Source organism: Meleagris gallopavo, chromosome 2, assembly GCF_905368555.1.
Source record: "Meleagris gallopavo chromosome 2, MGAL_WU_HG_1.1, whole genome shotgun sequence".
NCBI lineage: Eukaryota > Metazoa > Chordata > Aves > Galliformes > Phasianidae > Meleagris > Meleagris gallopavo.
This window is the reverse complement of record NC_139405.1, coordinates 61,798,389-61,816,759: the sequence shown is the minus strand read 5'-3', so window position 1 is coordinate 61,816,759 and position 18,371 is coordinate 61,798,389. Positions and strand designations below refer to the sequence as shown.

Sequence of the window (18,371 nt, the reverse complement as noted above, 5' to 3'; positions counted from 1 at the left end):
TTCTCCTCCTTTCTTTCTGTTCTCCTGGCATTGTTTGCACATGACCCAAGACACTGAGCCCAGGTTTCTGGGCTGCATGACCAGAGGGTTGTTTTTGTGCAAGTTTTGCTTGGCCTGTGCTTGCTTGGTCAGTGTATGCTGTACTGTGGCTCCCAGTCAGCTGGATCAGCGTGGTGAGAGTTGGTTTTCCACTGTAAAGGCAGTGGAAAATGCATGTTTGAAGCTACTTTTTGGTAAATTCCTGCTAAATGAAAGTACTGGAGAAAAATAAAGCAGTGCTCTTACTTGAGATAAGGAGTTTCCAGAGAAATGCCCTGACTGCAGCAAGCCTTAGGTAAGCTTGCTTCCCTCTGGCTCTGGTTGGAGTGGTGTTGTGTGAGGCTCCTGCCTTTCGGGCAGCTGAGAGTCCTGGACACTTTGATCCTGTTTCTGGGCCCTGCTCAGACAACATGTAAGTAGGCACCACAGTGGGGCAGGGAGGTCCAGGAGGGTAGGACACGGGGTGGCATTTTACAACTCTTACTGACATTTGACCTGCATCTTTCACTGCCCATGTGAGTACCTGAGCCTCTGGTTTTTTGGATGGATTTTCTGGTCAAAAGATGACAGTGTTGGTTACAGGAAAAAACATTTCTAACTAAAAGTGACACTGAAAATGGTGCATTGCCAAGGAGCCATAGGTTCTTACAGATAGCAAAACTACTCCCTGAGCTAGCTGTGCCCTCAGTTTCTTGTATAGCAGCAGTGAATAGAGGACATTTCCTTATGATTTGTACCATAGTCTTAATAGGTTTCAGTTCTCTTCAGACTGAGCAGCAGCCCTTCCTTGAACAGAAGATGCCTGCTACAGTTTAACGTAGAAGGTGACTGACTAAGCACCGCCCAATCATTTGCTCACTCTCCTCATTCCCAGTGATATGGGGGAGAGAGTCTGGGATTAAAAGAAGTAGAATTTGTGGGTTGATATAAAACTATTTACTAAGATATAGAAAAGGAAAAGAGTGGTAGTTATGACTGTGTGTATGTATGTGTGTGTACATATGAATGTATTTAACGAGTGATGCACAAATGATTGCTTCCCACTTGCTAACCCAAATAGCCCCCTGAGCAGCAAAAGAGCCAGATGAATCTGCACTTCAAAACTCTTTCTTCTTGATGTCATATGATATGGAATATCCCTTCAGCCAGTTTAAGTCAGCTGTCCTTAGCAGCAGCTATAAACATTGGTGTGTTATCACTGCTGTTTTTCACCCAGGAACAAAATATAGCATCATAGCAGTCACTCTGAAGAAATTGTCCCAGCTGAAACTAAGTGCTTCAAATTCACCAGTGATGGCTCCAAAGTGGTCACAGCCTCCTTGCTACATGGTTCCAGGACAAAAGGCCATGCCATTGGAATCAGCTGGGTTACAGGTGAGGGGCTGGGAGAAGGGAGGCCAGGAGACACCAGTGACACAGGCAGCCATGCCAGCTGGCAGAAAACTCTGCCTTATACAGGCAGAACATGAGGTCCCTGGTTACTGAGCCACCAAGAAAGAGCTCTAAGTCACTCGAGCTGGCTGGTTAAGCCTCTTCTCCCTTTCAGCACACTAAACGTGTCTGGATGATAAATTCCCTTTGTGAAATTTTGAGTCAGTTTGTTTTGCTTTCCTTAGGCTTCAGTGATCTGATGTTTGTCAGCTCCTACCCAGGATGCCTATGGAGTGTTGCAGTGTTAATTTGTTCTTGCTGACCTTGCCATCTCTGGGTGGTATCTTTGGGACGTTTCTAAATCCTCAAGTAGCTGTAGGTTGAGCAGTGTTATATAAACTGCGGTGACTGGAATTGTCATGCAAAATATGTTTCTGTAGCTAGTCCCGTTTCTGCTTACTTATGTACCATGGAACTGTAGCTTAATATTTAAAGTAACATAAAATGTGTGCAGTTTATTTATTAAACAAAGGAGCCAAACCTCATTCAAATGGAAATACAAACCTTGTATATACAACTTTGGGCATAGTTTTGCTCCTCCTTTTACTTTGTCCCTACTGCTCTGCAGTTCTTCGCAGTCTACTTTTGAAATAGGCTGCTGTAATATTTTAAATTGCAAGTGGAAGGAATGGGACAAAGCTTAAGGTTCTTGTATGCAACATGCAGCCAAAAATTTTCACACAATTTTTACCATACAATTGGACAAAAAAAGCAAGGGTATTAATCTATTTTTATTATTTCTTTTCATAGAATCACAGAACAGTTTGAGTTAGAAGGGACTCTTACAGGCAATCTAGTCCAGCTCCCCTGCAATGAAAAGAGACACCTACAGCTAGATCAGGTTCCTCAGAGCCCTACCCAGTGTGGCTGTGCAACTGTGACCCTGAATGTCTCCAGGGATGGGTTATCCACCACCTCGCTAGGCAACCTGTTTCAGTGCTTCACTGCCCTTACTGTAATAAACTTTTTTCTTATATCCAATTTAAATCTCTCTTCTAGTTTGAAATCATCTCCCTTTGTCCTATCACAACAGATCCTGCTGAAGATCCTGTCTCCTTCCTTCTCATAGCCCCCCATTAGATACTGAAAGGCTGATACCAGGTCTTTCAGATCTTTCTGCAAGTTGAGTGATTTAAAATTCAAGGAAGAAGTGGCACTAATTTGTAAGAACTGGGAGAAGATGTTGACTGTCTTGAGAGCAAAGTGGCCTCACAGGAGATCACAATTTAGAGGGCTGGGCAATCACCAACTGTAAGAGGTTGAATGAGAGCGAGTGTTGGATTCTTCTCCGGGGAGGGTACAACCCTGGGTATACATACCTAGTGGGGGAGAAGAGGCTAGAGAGCAGCCCTGTGGAAAGAAATCTAGAGGTGTTATTTGATGGCAAGTTGAACGTTAGTCAGCAGTGTGCCTTGGCAGCTCAAGGAGCCAACTCTACCCCAGGTGAGGGAAGGGATTGTCCTGCTCTGCTCTTCACAGCCTCACCTTCAGCACTGGGTGCAGGTTTGGGTGCCACAACATAAGAAGGGCATAAAACTATCAGACAGGGTACAAAACAGGGTTATGAAGCTGGTGACAGGCCTAGAGAGCAAGCTGTATGAGGAATGACTCAGACTCCTTGATTTGCTCAACATTGAGGAGGCTGAGGAGAAGCCTCATGACAGCATACATCTCCTCATGAGGGGAGTGAAGGGGCAGTGCTGAGCTGTGCTCTCTGGTGGCAGTGACAGGACGTGAGGAAATGGCATGGAACTGTGTCAGGCAAGGTCAGGTTGAGCGTTAGGGAAAGGTTCTTCACCTTAGGATGCTCAGGCACTGGAACAGGCTGTCCAGGGCAATGGTCACAACCCCAAGCTACTAGAATTCAAGCATTTGGACAGCACTCTCAGACACTGGGTTTTAATCTTGAGAAGTTCTGTGCGGAGTTAGGAGTTGAGCTCCATGATCCTCGTGGGTCCCTTCCAACTCAGGATATTCTATGAGTCTATGACCGAGTCCTGCATCTAAACTGTTGATGAAAACACTGTAGAGAACTGGCCCTAAAACGGAGCCCCATGGAACCCCACTGGTGACTGGCTGCCAACTTGATGTAATCCCATTTAGTATAAGCCTTTGAGCCTAGCCCATCAGCCCATTGGTCACCCATTGTACTTTGTCTAACTTATTGTAGGATCACTAATTTGCAGCACCAAAATTCTTTAAATATTTCACATGGGTTACATAATAAATAATGTTGGGCTCTTCTGTCATGTGTGCCTCTCAGAGCTTCTACAATACAGCAAATCCCTGTGCCCTAGGGTTATACTCCATGATAGATAATTTAATGGTCAGAATATGATAGTATGATTAAATCATGTTGATGATTTATTTATATTTTTGTACTGTTAGGTAGTAAAGACTAATAGTAGCTCTGTGCTATGCTAAATGATAGTGTGAAGGCAATGCACAACTGAAGTGAGAGGACAAAATGTCAGTAATGAGAGTATCCTGTAAAATATCAAAGTGGAAACTGAAAGGCAAAGAACCTATCACAAATCCACCATGAGGTGAGCACAGAAAGTTTGGAAAGTGTATGAGAGTTTCAGAGAAGGGCTTCCAAAGGGAAGGTTGATCTACAGTGACTTTAATCAGAGGATGATGCAGGTAGCAGAGTTGATACCTGAACAGTGAGGCAAAGCAATGATTTCTGAGTAGTGCTGAATGCTAACAGTGTGCTGGTCTCTTAGCTAGACCTGTTCTGCAGCTGTATCACATGTGGCAGCCACCACTTTGCACGCGTGAAAATGCATGAAGCCAAGAGTGAGCAAAAAACCTGTTTTGTGCTTTCTCCTGATAGACGTGCATGAACTCTCAGGCTGGGGGACTGTTCCCTGGGTTTGGCAGCCTGCTTTTTGACACTTGACATCTTGACTAATAATCAACTCAGTCCTAGTTCCTTTCCTTTGGGAGAAAAGAAACTACATGAAACATCCAATTACTGCTCAAGAAGGAGACAAAACTGCACGTAAAAGCCAAAAGTTAAACCTACACTTGTATCTACATCTCAGTGTTGAATTAGTTTGTGTTTAAATTGTTCATCAAGCAGCATTTTATGTGACCCTGAAGCCAGCTACAGGCAGGGGCTGCTCTCTGTCCACTATGAAGATTGTGCATGCACAGCTGTGCTGGAAAAATGAAACACTAGATCAAATAGCTACCCTGAAAAATTACTTGCACAGGTGTGATGAGTAAGTCTTTAGATAAAAATAGATGCTTCTGAGACTGTTCTGTGAAATCATGCAGTTTATTTTACTATCATCTTTCGATGACGGTTTCTACTAGTCAGAGAAAACAAGCTTATCTATGAGGCGTGGCTGTTATTTCAAGGTTTAGATGAGAGATGTTAATGGCACAGCCTTCTGACACAAAGTGTAGTTTACAGTTCTTATGACAACTATTCCTCTCTCCTTTGGAGCATGGGCTAACAACAGTGTTTCATTACATGTTGTGTAGCACTGGGTTCTTTGACAGACTTGTCATCTCAACCCACGTGCTTGTTTTTAAATGGCATTTCTAAATGGCACTTTGCAATGTGAATTTGAGTGACTGACCTTCACTTTGCTTTGCTTGCTGTCTGACTTCCAAGCTTCCCACTTCCATTACTTTCTAGCAAAATACATTTGGGAGAACAGATTTCTTTGAATTCTAGAAACCGATTTTTGTGGTAGTGATTCTATGAGCTAACTAAAATTAACTGAGTATTAACACAAGTATTTAAATGAATACAGAGTACTAATCTGTGTGTAATCAATCTGCTGATAAAAATTTATGAGTATAGCAGCCAAACCAGGCTATGCAGCAAGTTACTGTAGTTACTTCTGCAGTGTACTTAGGAAAAATTAGAACAAGTTGAACAGATATATTAAAAGACTTTATTCACAATAGAGAAATTTTTACAAATATAAGTTCTTAAAAATTAAGCATCTTGATCTATTACGTATTTCATAATTTCAGGATTTATATAAAGATGAGAAGACTAAATGGAATATGCAAAAATCAAAACCAATTTAAATGTCTCAGAAATGGAAAATATGTATGATGAAGTCACCATAGAAACAGTGAGCCATAGGACGTTGCAAAAATCTGTGTACAATCAACAAATATGCAATACATATTTCACAAATGATCAGAACATTTTTTTTTTCCCATGAAACAGTATGGTTGCCTTTTAAAATGACTTATTTCTTAGGACTTAACATATGCAGATTTAAATGTGTTATTTTGCTACAGAGAAGTGGAAAGAGGATAGGCAAGCGTGCTTACGCAAAAATTATACCCCTCCATAATGCAATTTCTTTTGGTCTTATGAATGAGTGGGAACACAAAGCAACCATTGCTAGCCACTTTCACACAGCTAGTTAAGTGAATGGGAAATAAAATGAATGCTATCTCAGCAATCTAACAACGGCTGGTAAGTAGTGACTGTTTCAAAATGATTACGCTAGCTTTGGTGTTTTGGGGTTATTAAAAAAAATAAAAACAAAATAAATATACTCTCATTTTATGAAAAGTTTTCTTACAGTTGGCAGATCTACACGTTGTACAATCTTCTTGTCTACTTACATTTGTTTACAAAAAGTACAGTATAGTGCAGTTTGTACATACAACCTGAATACCAATACCAGTCACATCAAATTTGTGCTCTTTCAAATCATCATAACTATCAAACTAAAAAATATTCATACTGAACGTCTGTATTACAAGTAAACAGTTCTGACACGTATTTAAGCACATAGGACCCAATGCATACAACAGTTTTGTGTTTGCCTGCTTTTTGAAACAAGAAAAGCTTATCAGGTTCTCCATTGTTTCTCTGAAGCTCATTAAATAAACACAAGATCACTGGACACATCTGGGGGGAAGCATACCATTGTTAAGAAAAACATGTAAAAAGAGGCTTACAAAACGCATTTCTCAAAGATTGCTTTTTTGTCTGAGTTATTGAAGTCATTTAACTGATACGAGGCCTATAGCAGCACATGTGCTATCATGTGGTTGGCAGCAGCAGGTGACATAATAAAGATAAATAAGACAAAAGTATATATATATATATATATATATATATTTTTTTTTTTTTAAGAGGGAAGATAATTGTGTATGTAGAGAGATAGCTATCATTTGTCGGTTGTAACTGGGGGAAAAAAAAACAGCTCCCTTATAAATTTCTGAAGAAATACAGTGAAATACTCCAGTACTTCGCAGTTACAAATTTCAGATTATCAACATAAGCAGGAATTCCGCTTTTTCAACAGAGGAGGGCCAAGGATTTCTTCTTCACTTATTCTCATGCTGTTACTGAGACATTAAAAATATAATACTTTTGCACAAGAGCAAAAAATCTCAAGCCAACTTGCAGATTCCATCCAAGCAGGCTTTATATTAGGCAACTGTACATATATTTATATTCATTCTCCCTGCTCTGGGTCGCAGAGGCTCAGTGGAGTCCTTCTGTTAACTTCCATCTATGACTGCACAGCTCTGCCAGGCCTTTGAAAGAAGAATCAGTGCCACTGGAGATACTCTTGCCTTGCCCCCTGTAGAAATGTCTTTTGCAGCCCACATGGCAGACTTTGTCTTCTCTCTCTGCTGCAGTGTAACCACATAGGCAGTGATGTTTTAAACACTCCAGAGGGTAAAGTTTATGGGTCAGCCTCCAATATATATAAAAATGTAATGTTATCTTTGCTTTTGGCTTCCACATAAGTAAAGCCTATTCTGCAAACCAATATCAGTAGAGAAAAAGGTAGTAAAATGTACTCTGTAATGCTTAAACAACCGTGTCTCCTCAGCTCTGATTAGCTACCCTGGGTATGTGTGATAGACAGCTTACAAGGTTTAAAATAGATAACTGATCAGAACCATTTGTTTTGTTGCAATCAAATCAGTTCATAATGCACTTTCTCAGAATGGGAAGCCAGGTGTTGTACTCTACTCAAAATGTATAAAATTCATCCTTTCACTGAGTGAAAACATTTGTAGACTTCAAAACAATGTAAGACACTCCAAGCTACATTTAAGTAAAAGAAGGAATTAATTGTGCCTGATTCTTTTCCCTTTGGTGATACCACAAAATAAAACATTTTTGGCAAAACTGTTACCTTTCTCAGTAAACTAAGCTTCTAATCTAAGGACTATTTTACAACATACTGCATTTCTGACACTTACAGGAGCCAGAGTAGGTGCTTTCAGAAAGCTTTAATTCTATGCTGGATAATTTTCTCTCTGAAGGAGACGAGTTTTCTTCAAGGCATTTGAATATCTGATTTTATTCATAAAGATATATTAAATTGCTTTGTGACAATAAAGTACAAAGACTAGTGTTGAGTTTGAACCAGTCTGAGTGCTTGAGAAAGTCACGGAAAACCAAATTGTCTCTGGTATAATTCTCAGCTCAACTTCAATGATAAATTCATTGAGTAGTTTTGTCTTTTTACCATCTAAACAAATGAAAGCTACTGGATTAAAAACATAAAGATGGCAAGACTCCTTTTCCTAATAAGAAATGATTATCTTATTTTTCTCCATATTGGCCTGACTAAAGGCATCAGGATAACTCCACTTAGAATCGGGAAGAAATTATTTACTCTACAGTAATAGTCTAATAAAAACCTGAAAAACTACTGTGCTAACTAATGTGCTAAAACTAGTTGAGACTAACTCCAACATATACTGCAGTTTCAGAGTTGTGTCTGCATGAGATGAAAATATTCCTATGTAGACTTCATTGGCAATGAAATACATCAGATACTTTACTTTAATGATAGACCCGCATAAGAAGAGGCTTCACAATCACGATATTTGTCTTGGATGACACACAAAACAAATTAACATAGAACAAAAAAAGAAAAAGAAAAAAGCTCTTTATATACTTAATTCAATATGGCTTTTTGCAACATGGCAAAATATTACAGCTTAAAGCAGACATCTCCTCATGGAGGAGAAAAAATTTTGCAGTCAAATTAAAAGTATAACTGGAAACTAGTAACATGCAGACCCTCTGCTCTTTTTGGCCAAGATTACACTGCAAACTAGCAAAATCTGGACAGATGTATTTCTCTTCTAAAAAGTGGTCCAGCTGATGACTGAAGTTTTATGAGTTTGGGTCCATTCATAAATATTTACTGTTAAAGAAAACAGACTGCAAAACATTTGATTTACAAATTTAACTCAAGGATTTAAAATCAAATCACATGCCCAAGTCCTGGAAAGAAACATAAAGAATGAAACAAGTTAAAACTCGATCTATTTTTCTTTTTCTTCTTTACTCCCATTCTCTTTGCGAAGAATAGGGAAGGGATGAGCCTCTGTGTTGAAGACCCAGTGCTCAAATGGAAGAAGATCATCATCAGAAAATAGCAAATATAAGTATCTGGCAAGAAAAAAAAGCAGGAAATATGACTATATCAAGAAAGTGAAACAACAATCATTTTCAAGAAAACATGAATGCCTGATTTCTGTAGATGAATCTATCAATGGAAACCACTGACAAAACAGAAAGTATTAAGTCCTAGCATAATAAAGTTTAGCACAAAGCTACTCCACTCAGGTTGGAATCAATGGCAATAACAGTGGAGACCAACAGCCCAGCTCCTCTATTTTGATAGAGGCCATCAAGGTTGAATACTACTTTATCTCATTTCCACGTTATCCTTTGTAATGTTATTACATATTATTTTGATTGTATATAACCATTATGTATATATATTTTCCTTCTGAATGTTCAATTTATCAGGGTGAAGTAATGAAAACACTATAGTCCAATGCTATCTTACTTCTGAGAGAAACATCTGGCCTAGGAATTCTGAAGAATAAAAGCTAAGTCCTAGCACTAGGACCAAAAGATTGGATAGACATTTATTAAGACAGGATCTATCAAAGCCAGCAGTAAATAAAAATAAATAAATAAATAAATCATTTTATTTAGTATAATGGTACAGGGTAGTAGCTTCTTTAACATGATTATTAAAGACATCTTAGGGGTGAAACTCTCCTTACTAAATGAAAATTTATTCTGAATCACTATCCTTCTGTGAAGGCTTTTCACAGAATCATAGGGGTTGGAAGAGACCTCTGAAGATCACCTAAATAAAACTTTATTCACTCCATTAATAATTTTGGAGACAGCGGTATATAATAAAGACTTTTATTTTTTTCCTCTTAACAGGATGCGTGAGATTACCATGCAACTTTGCTTTTTTTTTCCCCCTCACTCTACAGATTTAAAACGGAAAGTACGTGATATATGCCTGTTAAGTCCTCTGTGCTCTCAATTTGTTTCCCTGGTGTTGGCATATGTAACTAAAACCTATCAATGCTTGTAGATGTAATTTCTCACCAAACGCTACTGAGTTTCTTTAACAGAAGATAATTTTCAAAAGTCATAGAATTTACTTTCCTGACATAGAAGAGGGAAAAAAAGGCAATTTGACTTCCTGTCACCTAAGAAAAGCTCTACTGTTTCAGTCAGATTTTGTTAAATGAATGTCAAGGGTACTAATGGTAAATACTTGTCTGTAAAGATGATACACAGAACTACTTGATATTAATGAAAGGAACTTTCTTAACTTACTTGAGTGTCTCCGAAAGGAAGAAACTTTGCTGCACATCATCATGGCTTTCATGATTACTATAAACATCTCTAATGCCAGAATAGCCACCATCTACTCTGCAGTGCTTTTCCAGTGCCTAAAAACAGGTGAGGGAAAGAAAAAAAAAAAAAGAGAAAAGACAAGATGTTTAATAATATGAATAATCTGTCACATTCTGATTGTTTGAAAATAACACTGTAACTACCATGAGTTTCTGACAATTTTATTTGATCAAGAGCTAAAACTAGATAGAGCTCCAGACAGAAATCTCTTTAAAACACACATGTAGTTTTACATTAAAGAAGAGAATCAAAATGATAAATTCATAAAATAAGTGAATACAAGCCAGTTTTCAGAGGGAAATGTATACTGTTGTGTCAGTGTAAATATATATGTACTACTCATTGTTTTCTTTTTTCTATTTTTGATAGTGTACCTTCTCTGTCATAGGCTTGTCTGTACAGCATTCAGAGATCCTGTCAGACACCTTTCCCAGTCGTATTTTACTGCTTACAACTTAGTGTGATTGAACTGAATACTACGATTAAGATCAGTCTTTTCCTTTCTTTTCCTTAGTTTTGGAAAGGGGAAGCCAACTGTCCATTTCTTGTGTAAGTTCTTAAGGGCTTTTTTGGTTTTTCTTTTTCAATTATTTCATTTTCGATAGGGAAACATCTGATATTGGGCTGAGACTGTATTTCTTTCTGCATTAGGTCCTATAAACTTTCTGAAAAAATCTTTGTTTCTTGTTAGGCAGAAAGCTATGTGACCAGACAATGTAAATATCCTGGAGAGAATCTACAATGATTTAATTTAACAACTCATTATTCAAAAACAAATCCAAATGGTCTTCACCTCTAAATAATTTCTCACAAGGAAAACGACAGTAAACATGATGGCTGACTATGTCAATTCAGGACCACCCTCCTCTGCAACATAGCGATCACTGTGGAAATAGGCATGGGAGTAACAACATTCAAGCAGAAATACCAGGAGCTTCATCAAAACCCTGAGAAGAAGATGAAAGGCTCTAATCCTATCAGACATCTAGTTCCTCCAGTTCTGAAGTTATTACAAATATCACTGAAGTGACTATGAGATGTATAGATTTTCTTTCTGAAAATTCGATTCAAACCACATATAGCAAAAACTAATGAAAAGGCAGAAAGATACGCCTGAAAACAAGCGAGCAGGCAAAATAAGTATTTTCTGATGAAAGATGGGACTAAACGTCACTAATGATTACTGAAGTATCTATCACTTCCACCTGCTCTAAAACCTGTTCAAGATCTGTGTCTTGCTGTGAGTAGATATCCTATATTTCCTTGATGCTGGAGGTATGGTTAGCTATCTGCATATATTTAGCTTGCATGTCAGGCTCTCTATAGCTTTCACTAGAGTAAGCTGCCTATTGTACATTTAAAAGACATTTTTCTCCAGAAGAGATCCTTTAAAATATAACAGGCCTATTTTTCTTCTCTCTTTGTGTTTAGGGTTCTTTAATTTTCCTGGACAGTTTTACTAAGTGACAAATATACTTAAGTTTAAACAAGTAATTTCCCCTGGCTGGTATTCCTTTTCTCTCATCTACTTGAACCTGCAATGAATTCAAAATGCTGAATCTGTGCCTGGATTTTCAATGTCAAACACAAGATTATGTTTTCTGAGGCACAGCAGAAGGAGAACTTGAAGGATAAAGCTAGTATTCAAGGAAACATCTGCATTCTAATCAGGGTGAAGCAAAATAAAACAAATTGCTTTTTTGGGTTTATATGCTCTAATATGTAGTTAGAGCTTTCCTCATGAGGATCACCAGAGTTAATTGTAGAGAGATACCATATACACAACTGAATACACTGCTGTGATAAAAAATAGGAGATTAACCTGCACCATTTTAGCCCTTTGGTGGTATCTGCTTTGTGCAAATGTGGATCATCTTACCCCTGAAAGCTACTTTGCACTACACTAATGGGAAAAAAAATGTTAACATCTGGTATTAGTACCACAAAAAATATATTTGTTGTAATCACTCTTTATCTGGCAGGAATGTCCTTTTGCGCCTGTGCCTTCCATTTCAGAACACAGTGACATTCATACTTACTGTGCATCAGTGGTAGGTGAGGAGAATTGACTTAACACATTTTAAATTAGTAGACCTTGGAAAATGAGAGTGGCTAAGATCAGTTATGCTAGTAATGGAAAACATAAATAAAGTGGGAACCAGCTGTCAGACTCAAAGTCTCATAAAAGAAAAAAACAAAGGAAGTGCTATGAATTCAAAACGTGCCATAATTATAATGCAGAAATTATAATTCATGAGCTAAGCTGATGAAATCTTTCTGACTCAGAAGAAGTGGATTTTGCTGTTGGTTATCATTGCATTTTCTCCAGAAACTGAAGTACATACAGATCTTGGACAAACTGAGGTAGGAAAGCAAGCCTCCAGAGTACAAAATAATGGAGAGACAAGAGTGTTTTTTCAGACTATGAACGTTAGAGACTAAAATAAAAGATGTGTTCTGTGTTGCAGAGTTTAACAGTTCATGATCATGGCACAGGTGCAGCCTCTTACTACATGGGGACTAGAAAACAAACATGAATTATTACTGTCAGTGTCATGAGTTGAAAATGGACATGAAATACCTAAAACTCAGCATTTTCAGACTACAGCAAATGGACAGATTGTCACTCCCCCTCCTTTTTTTTTTTAGGTCTCTGCTTTCTCTTAATGAAAACAGTGCTAGTAACTGGAATTCCCATATTCAGTGGGTAGGGAACTCCCAGAGAGCACAAGGATAGAGTGATGTGTTCTCTGGTGCAAGAATGAGCAAGAGTGAGCAGAACTGAAGGTGCTCAAGAAACATTTAGATGCTATACAAAGGGACATGGTTTAGTGGGGAAATACTAGTGGTAGGTGGATAGTTGGACTGGATGATCTTGGAGGTCATTTCTAACCTTGGTAATTCTATGGACTTGTGAAGTAGCTGTGGTAAATTATCACGACACATGCTGGAACAAAAAAAAAGCATCATGAAGTGGAGCTGTATGAGCTAGAAACATCACAGGAGAGAAAATATTTGAAACCTACAGCTGACTGTATAGCTTCTGCAAGATCTGTTTTTGTGAAACATGCAGCTGTACATTAAGACAATGGAAGATAGGCTTGTACAGAATGAGACCAGCTGCATTTGCCACAGATGGGCTCTAAAGCATTACTTTAGAGCTAGACTAAAGTAGCCACAAGAATGCTAAACAAGGAACATAGGGAGAGCAGTAAGAAGGTAAATAAGTGTACAAACTTGAAATAAACACAAACAAACTGAATCAAACAAATCAACTGAAAAGAATATAATAAGGAAAACATTTTAATTGTTTATAACAATATTAACAGTGTGGACAGCAACAATGAGTCAGGAAAAGCATCTGGAGAAAGAACACTGTACACTTGGCACTGCGGAAGCCTAGTGGGATGACTTCCATAAACAGTAGTTTTAAACATTTCAATTATAATCTGCCTGGGAAGAGTCCAGTATGAAAATGTATGCATATGGATGATGTTAGGAAAGAAGAAAGTATGGAACAGCACTCTATAGTAGAGGCTTTTGGAAAAAAAAAAAAAAAAAAAAAAGAGAGATTTGGAATCAGTAACTCAGCAAGACATCATTTAAAGACATATGCAGCTAACACCTGAAGATAGTAAACACATCCTCCTAAATAACTACACCCTACCTAGCTAAATAGAGGGTTGACTGCAGATGTAGATTTGCACAGAATATACAAGAAATAAAGAGTTGGAAATCAGTATCTTTTCACTATGGAAAGCAGATTTTATCATGAATTTTATTCCTTATGAGTATCTAATAACCAAAATTGAAATGCTCTTTTTGCACAAATTTGAAGTACATTCAGTATCTCAGAGAGTGAAGATGAAGTACAATTACAGATTTTTGTTGCTGTATGGGGAGCCAGGTAGCTGCAGATGTCACGTTGCAGCCAGATACATGGAATTGTAATCTAGTAATAGCTCTCTAGTAGGGTCTCACAGGGACAGATAATTGTGCAACAAGTCAATGTGTTCTTCCCTGACTGTAGAGCAAGCTTCCACGTCTACTTGAAGGCCATTCTGAAGAGTTACAATCATACATTCCTAGAAAAAAAGATGTGTTGGACAAACTGACAAACAGAATGATTTTAAAACCCCAGAAGGCAATAGCTCTGCAAAGGACTGAGGGGTCATTGATAAGAAAACACTGCAGAGTTTTCATTTCTTTCTTTGTGTTTTTCTTTAGAATACAGAGCCACAAAATTTAATATTCTTTAGCCTCCTTAATCTTCTCATAAGACCTCAGTCCACTTAAAAATCTCAGACAAAGAGTGATAGGCAGATATTTTAAGAAGTACAACATCAATGTGAGGAGAAAATAAGTGAACTCTGGAAGCATAATATAAGCCCATGCCTGGAGGACAAAACAAGGTAAATCCAATGGTATCATGTCCAACAGTAAGATTGATTAAAGAATACAAAAGGCATGAGAAGCCTGACTGGCCATGAAGAACAAGGCAAAGAACTCCTTAACTACCTCAGCCTTCTCCATGTCTGAGGAGGCCAGCTCTCACTTCCCATTTCTCAGATGGGATACACTCTCCTTTGCCTGTCTTTTCTGCCCAATGTATCTAAAGAATCTCTTCTTGTTGTTTTTCATGTCCCCCACCAAGTTCAATTCCATCTGCACCTTGGCTTTCTTGATCCCATCCCTATATTATAGAAAATACACTTCATAGAACTTATTTCCATGTCCAAGACTCAAATACATCATATTTTCACTTTCCGTCCACATGCAGCAATACTCACCATCTTGAGCAGAACATTCAAATATGACTTTGATCAGGGAAATATTTAATAAAGAAAAATCACAAGGTATTTTTCAAGTATACAATACCAACAGGAGATGAGTCAGTCAAAATTCATCTTATTTCATTTAGTAAATCTCTGGAAATGTGAGTTGATATTACAGATTTAAAATGATTACTTACTCTTCAACTGCTAAACAAAATCCAGATTTTGTTCAATAGCTCACATACCAAGATACTAGAATTTAGTAAGAAAAGAAACCTCTAGAACGTTACCTCTACAGCTTCCCACGCCCACTGCCTGTACTTTGGGTCATGAGTAAGCCGCCACATGTACATGTAGGTCTCTATGACTTCAGGTCGTAGGATGTAGTATTTTTCATTTTGTCTTGTAGCAATGGCCTCAACTCCACCATCAAATCTGAAGGCTTCTGGCCCCAGTTTCATACCTATCCAATATAAAAACATATGCTGAAGTAAAGGCATTAAAAGGTTTCAAATCATGTAACCTGCCAAATTAATTATCATTTCATACCACACAAGGCATGCTACCTAAAATGCATATAATTTTTGACAGATACAGCAGTTTTTTTTCTAATATTTTGCAAATAATTCACAATACTCAAGAGCTATTTTTTATCAATGCCTTAAACAGCAGTTCCAGTTTGAACAGTGATGTTAACATTTGCATTCTGAGCAATTTTATATAATTAGCAACATATTAGGTTTTCCTTAAAAGATGAGGATATTCACTTTTCTCTGTTAAACTTGATAATACACTCTAGGATCTGAAATGCTGCCAGGGTTATTTTTATAAGATGAAAGAATCCAAAGAAATTTCCTGCACAGATATTCAGTTTCTTTGTGCAATCCTTTGTTTGCAGTATTGTACCAATAGAATCGAGAATAATTTTTTCTTTTTTTTGGCGCATAAAGCACAATTAATGATGCATAAATGAACAGATCACTTCCCTCACTTATATTTGGCTATGAAGAAATTGGCAACATGGAAAAAAAAGCTGTAATGTTAGAGTTACTACGGTGAGTAGCTATAATTCAGATGTACAGAAATTATTTATGAAACAAAGCAGCCATTCTTAAAGTTACTTCTGAATCAAAGCAGCATTTTATCAGAGAAAGGATGAAGAGGTTTTGCTATGATTTAACTTTTATTCACCACTGTGAATTAAACACTGATGGCTGCCTTCATAAAACCAAACTCTCTGATACTGTACTTACTTGTACGATCATAGGATTCGTGGCAAGTTCTAGCAATTTCAGCACCAAGCTCAATGTGATGGCCTGTCTTGTCACTAGGTGCTCCATCCGCTCCTAGAGCAAACATGCCTCCAGCAAAACAAGTCAGATGTCCCATCTTGTGTTCGAGCAGTCCACCCTTCCACTCAGCGATGTATGTCAGTCCACTACTTGATTTTCGAATGAGATGGGTCTCTATGGCCTATGGAAGCACATTATTTATTACTATTAATCATCAAAAGTTTCCACTTGGTAAAGCATGAAAGACCAAGACAGATAACAGAGACCTTAAGACTGTTTTATATGTCAGTTGTTTTTTTCTCTGTGTTGCCTTTGCTTATAAGGTAAAATGGATGAACTGGCACAAATTCAAAGTGTAGCTAAATCAACATAGATTAGAATACATTGGTAATGATGATTAACACTGCCACAACTTTCAGCAATTTACACAGTGTAGTTTAAACAAAAGGCCTAAAAAGTAAAGTAGCAGATAATATTTTTCTTCTCCTTCCTAATTTGAACACCTTCAGATAATTTCATTTTTAATGATTAGCAATTACTTTAGCTTCCATATTTCCAAAATGAACTCTGAGAACGAATTTGTTTATTCATATAAATTCATGTGTATTATATGCAGGTCTAAATTCATATTCAAAACATCTGAGTCAGTGTACTAAACAATGCTGGGCTTTTGGGACTATATGGCACTCCCAACCAAGACCAATGAATTTCCCCCCAAGATTGAATCCCCCCATAATCAAGAGCAGAGACTCTGAGACTTCTAGGGGAAAAAAAAAAAAAAACAAAACTAAGCAGAAGAAGAAACACATCTCTGGGAAAGAATTAGAAGTGGGTGCTGATAGCAATGTCTGGTTACTGATTACCAAATCTAGAAAAACATCCATATGTTTTCAGAGGAATAGAATTAAAACAATGGTGGTGATGTAGGGGAGCATATTAATTAGAAACACACAGACAAATTAAGTTATTGCCTTTAAAGGGTAGTAGAGAGGAAATTAACATCTCTATCACACGTCCAGTTTAACCACCAGTGTTCTGGTTTATTCTATTGAAATCATGAGATCCAGAAACAGTACTGAGCATGCACTGTACAAGAGAAAGAAAATTAATAAAGCATCAGTACAGAGAACTGTTAATAAAAAAGCCAGGATTAAAAACAATGTGTAATAATGAGAAGGCATTGATTATAGTTATTTCTTCTCAATTAAACATCTGTAAAGGCTGTTTCATAAGCTTGAAAAAATCTGCTGTAAATCAGAAGCATCAGCAGAATAATTCTACAGGTTTTACTTACTACACAGCTCTTTTGGGGGGTGAGGGGGCAAGAATGTCACATCAAATGATATAGTTTGTTTTCCACTAGCACTAGTGCAAAGCACTTAGTGAGGGTGTTTTCTGCCTGCCTCCAGGCCCGCTATTGTCTTAGAAAGATACTCAATCTTTTTGTTTCCTCATGGATTATATACTTTTAGCATTGGATGTCAAGTGAAAACATACCTAAATTTTAAAGCATCAGTAAATAATGAAGTTTTCTGTATTTTAAACAAATCCTGTGTAAATCAACCTATAGAAAGAGTAATTAAACACAAAGGGGGAAGGGATGAGAAATGTATTCCTTAAGCATCCAAACAACATACTCCAATGTGGAAGATGAAAGAATTACAGGGGTTAAGGTGATGTGAAGATAACTGTAGTCATGTATTCCAAGTGCATTACCAAAAAGCTTTTCTATCAGGTTGGAAAACTAGTAGTGGATTACCTAGGTACAGCTTTTTAAAATAATATTCTTTGAAATGTGTTTTCTTTCAGTTATCTCATTGGGTATGAAGTACTTTAATGTAAAATTAAAGAACTGATAGAACAGAGTTCATGGAATCTGCTACAAAATGTACTGCTGTATAAACAGGTGAAATTTATGAGGAGATAGAAATTATTGGAAAGCTTCCAACATCTTTCAGTGTGCTGTAACATTTTTGTAAAACAGTTTGTGTACTCCAATAGGATACCTTATTGCTAGAACACACAACTGTTTTGTGGGAAATAGCTTTCAGACGACTGAGGCATTCTCCAGGATAAGTAATCTAAAACCAAGTTCAGAAATGAAAAAGTTTTAATTTAGTGACGCTTCATTAGATCTTTCAGCAG

At 37.5% G+C, this 18,371-nt stretch overlaps 1 protein-coding gene across 1 annotated transcript in view; it reads right to left on the bottom strand.

The window, feature by feature from the left end:
- Positions 1-5,367: 5,367 nt before the first annotated feature.
- Positions 5,368-18,371, bottom strand: part of MAN1A1 (mannosidase alpha class 1A member 1) — a 136,018-nt gene continuing 123,014 nt past the window's right edge. The window contains exons 9-12 of the mRNA XM_085217400.1: positions 16,188-16,407; positions 15,225-15,397; positions 10,079-10,194; positions 5,368-8,878 (exon numbers count right to left, since the gene is read on the bottom strand). Coding sequence (XP_085073526.1) covers positions 8,752-8,878; positions 10,079-10,194; positions 15,225-15,397; positions 16,188-16,407 — 636 coding nt within the window. The 3' untranslated portion in view covers positions 5,368-8,751. The remainder of the gene's footprint in view (positions 8,879-10,078; positions 10,195-15,224; positions 15,398-16,187; positions 16,408-18,371) is intronic.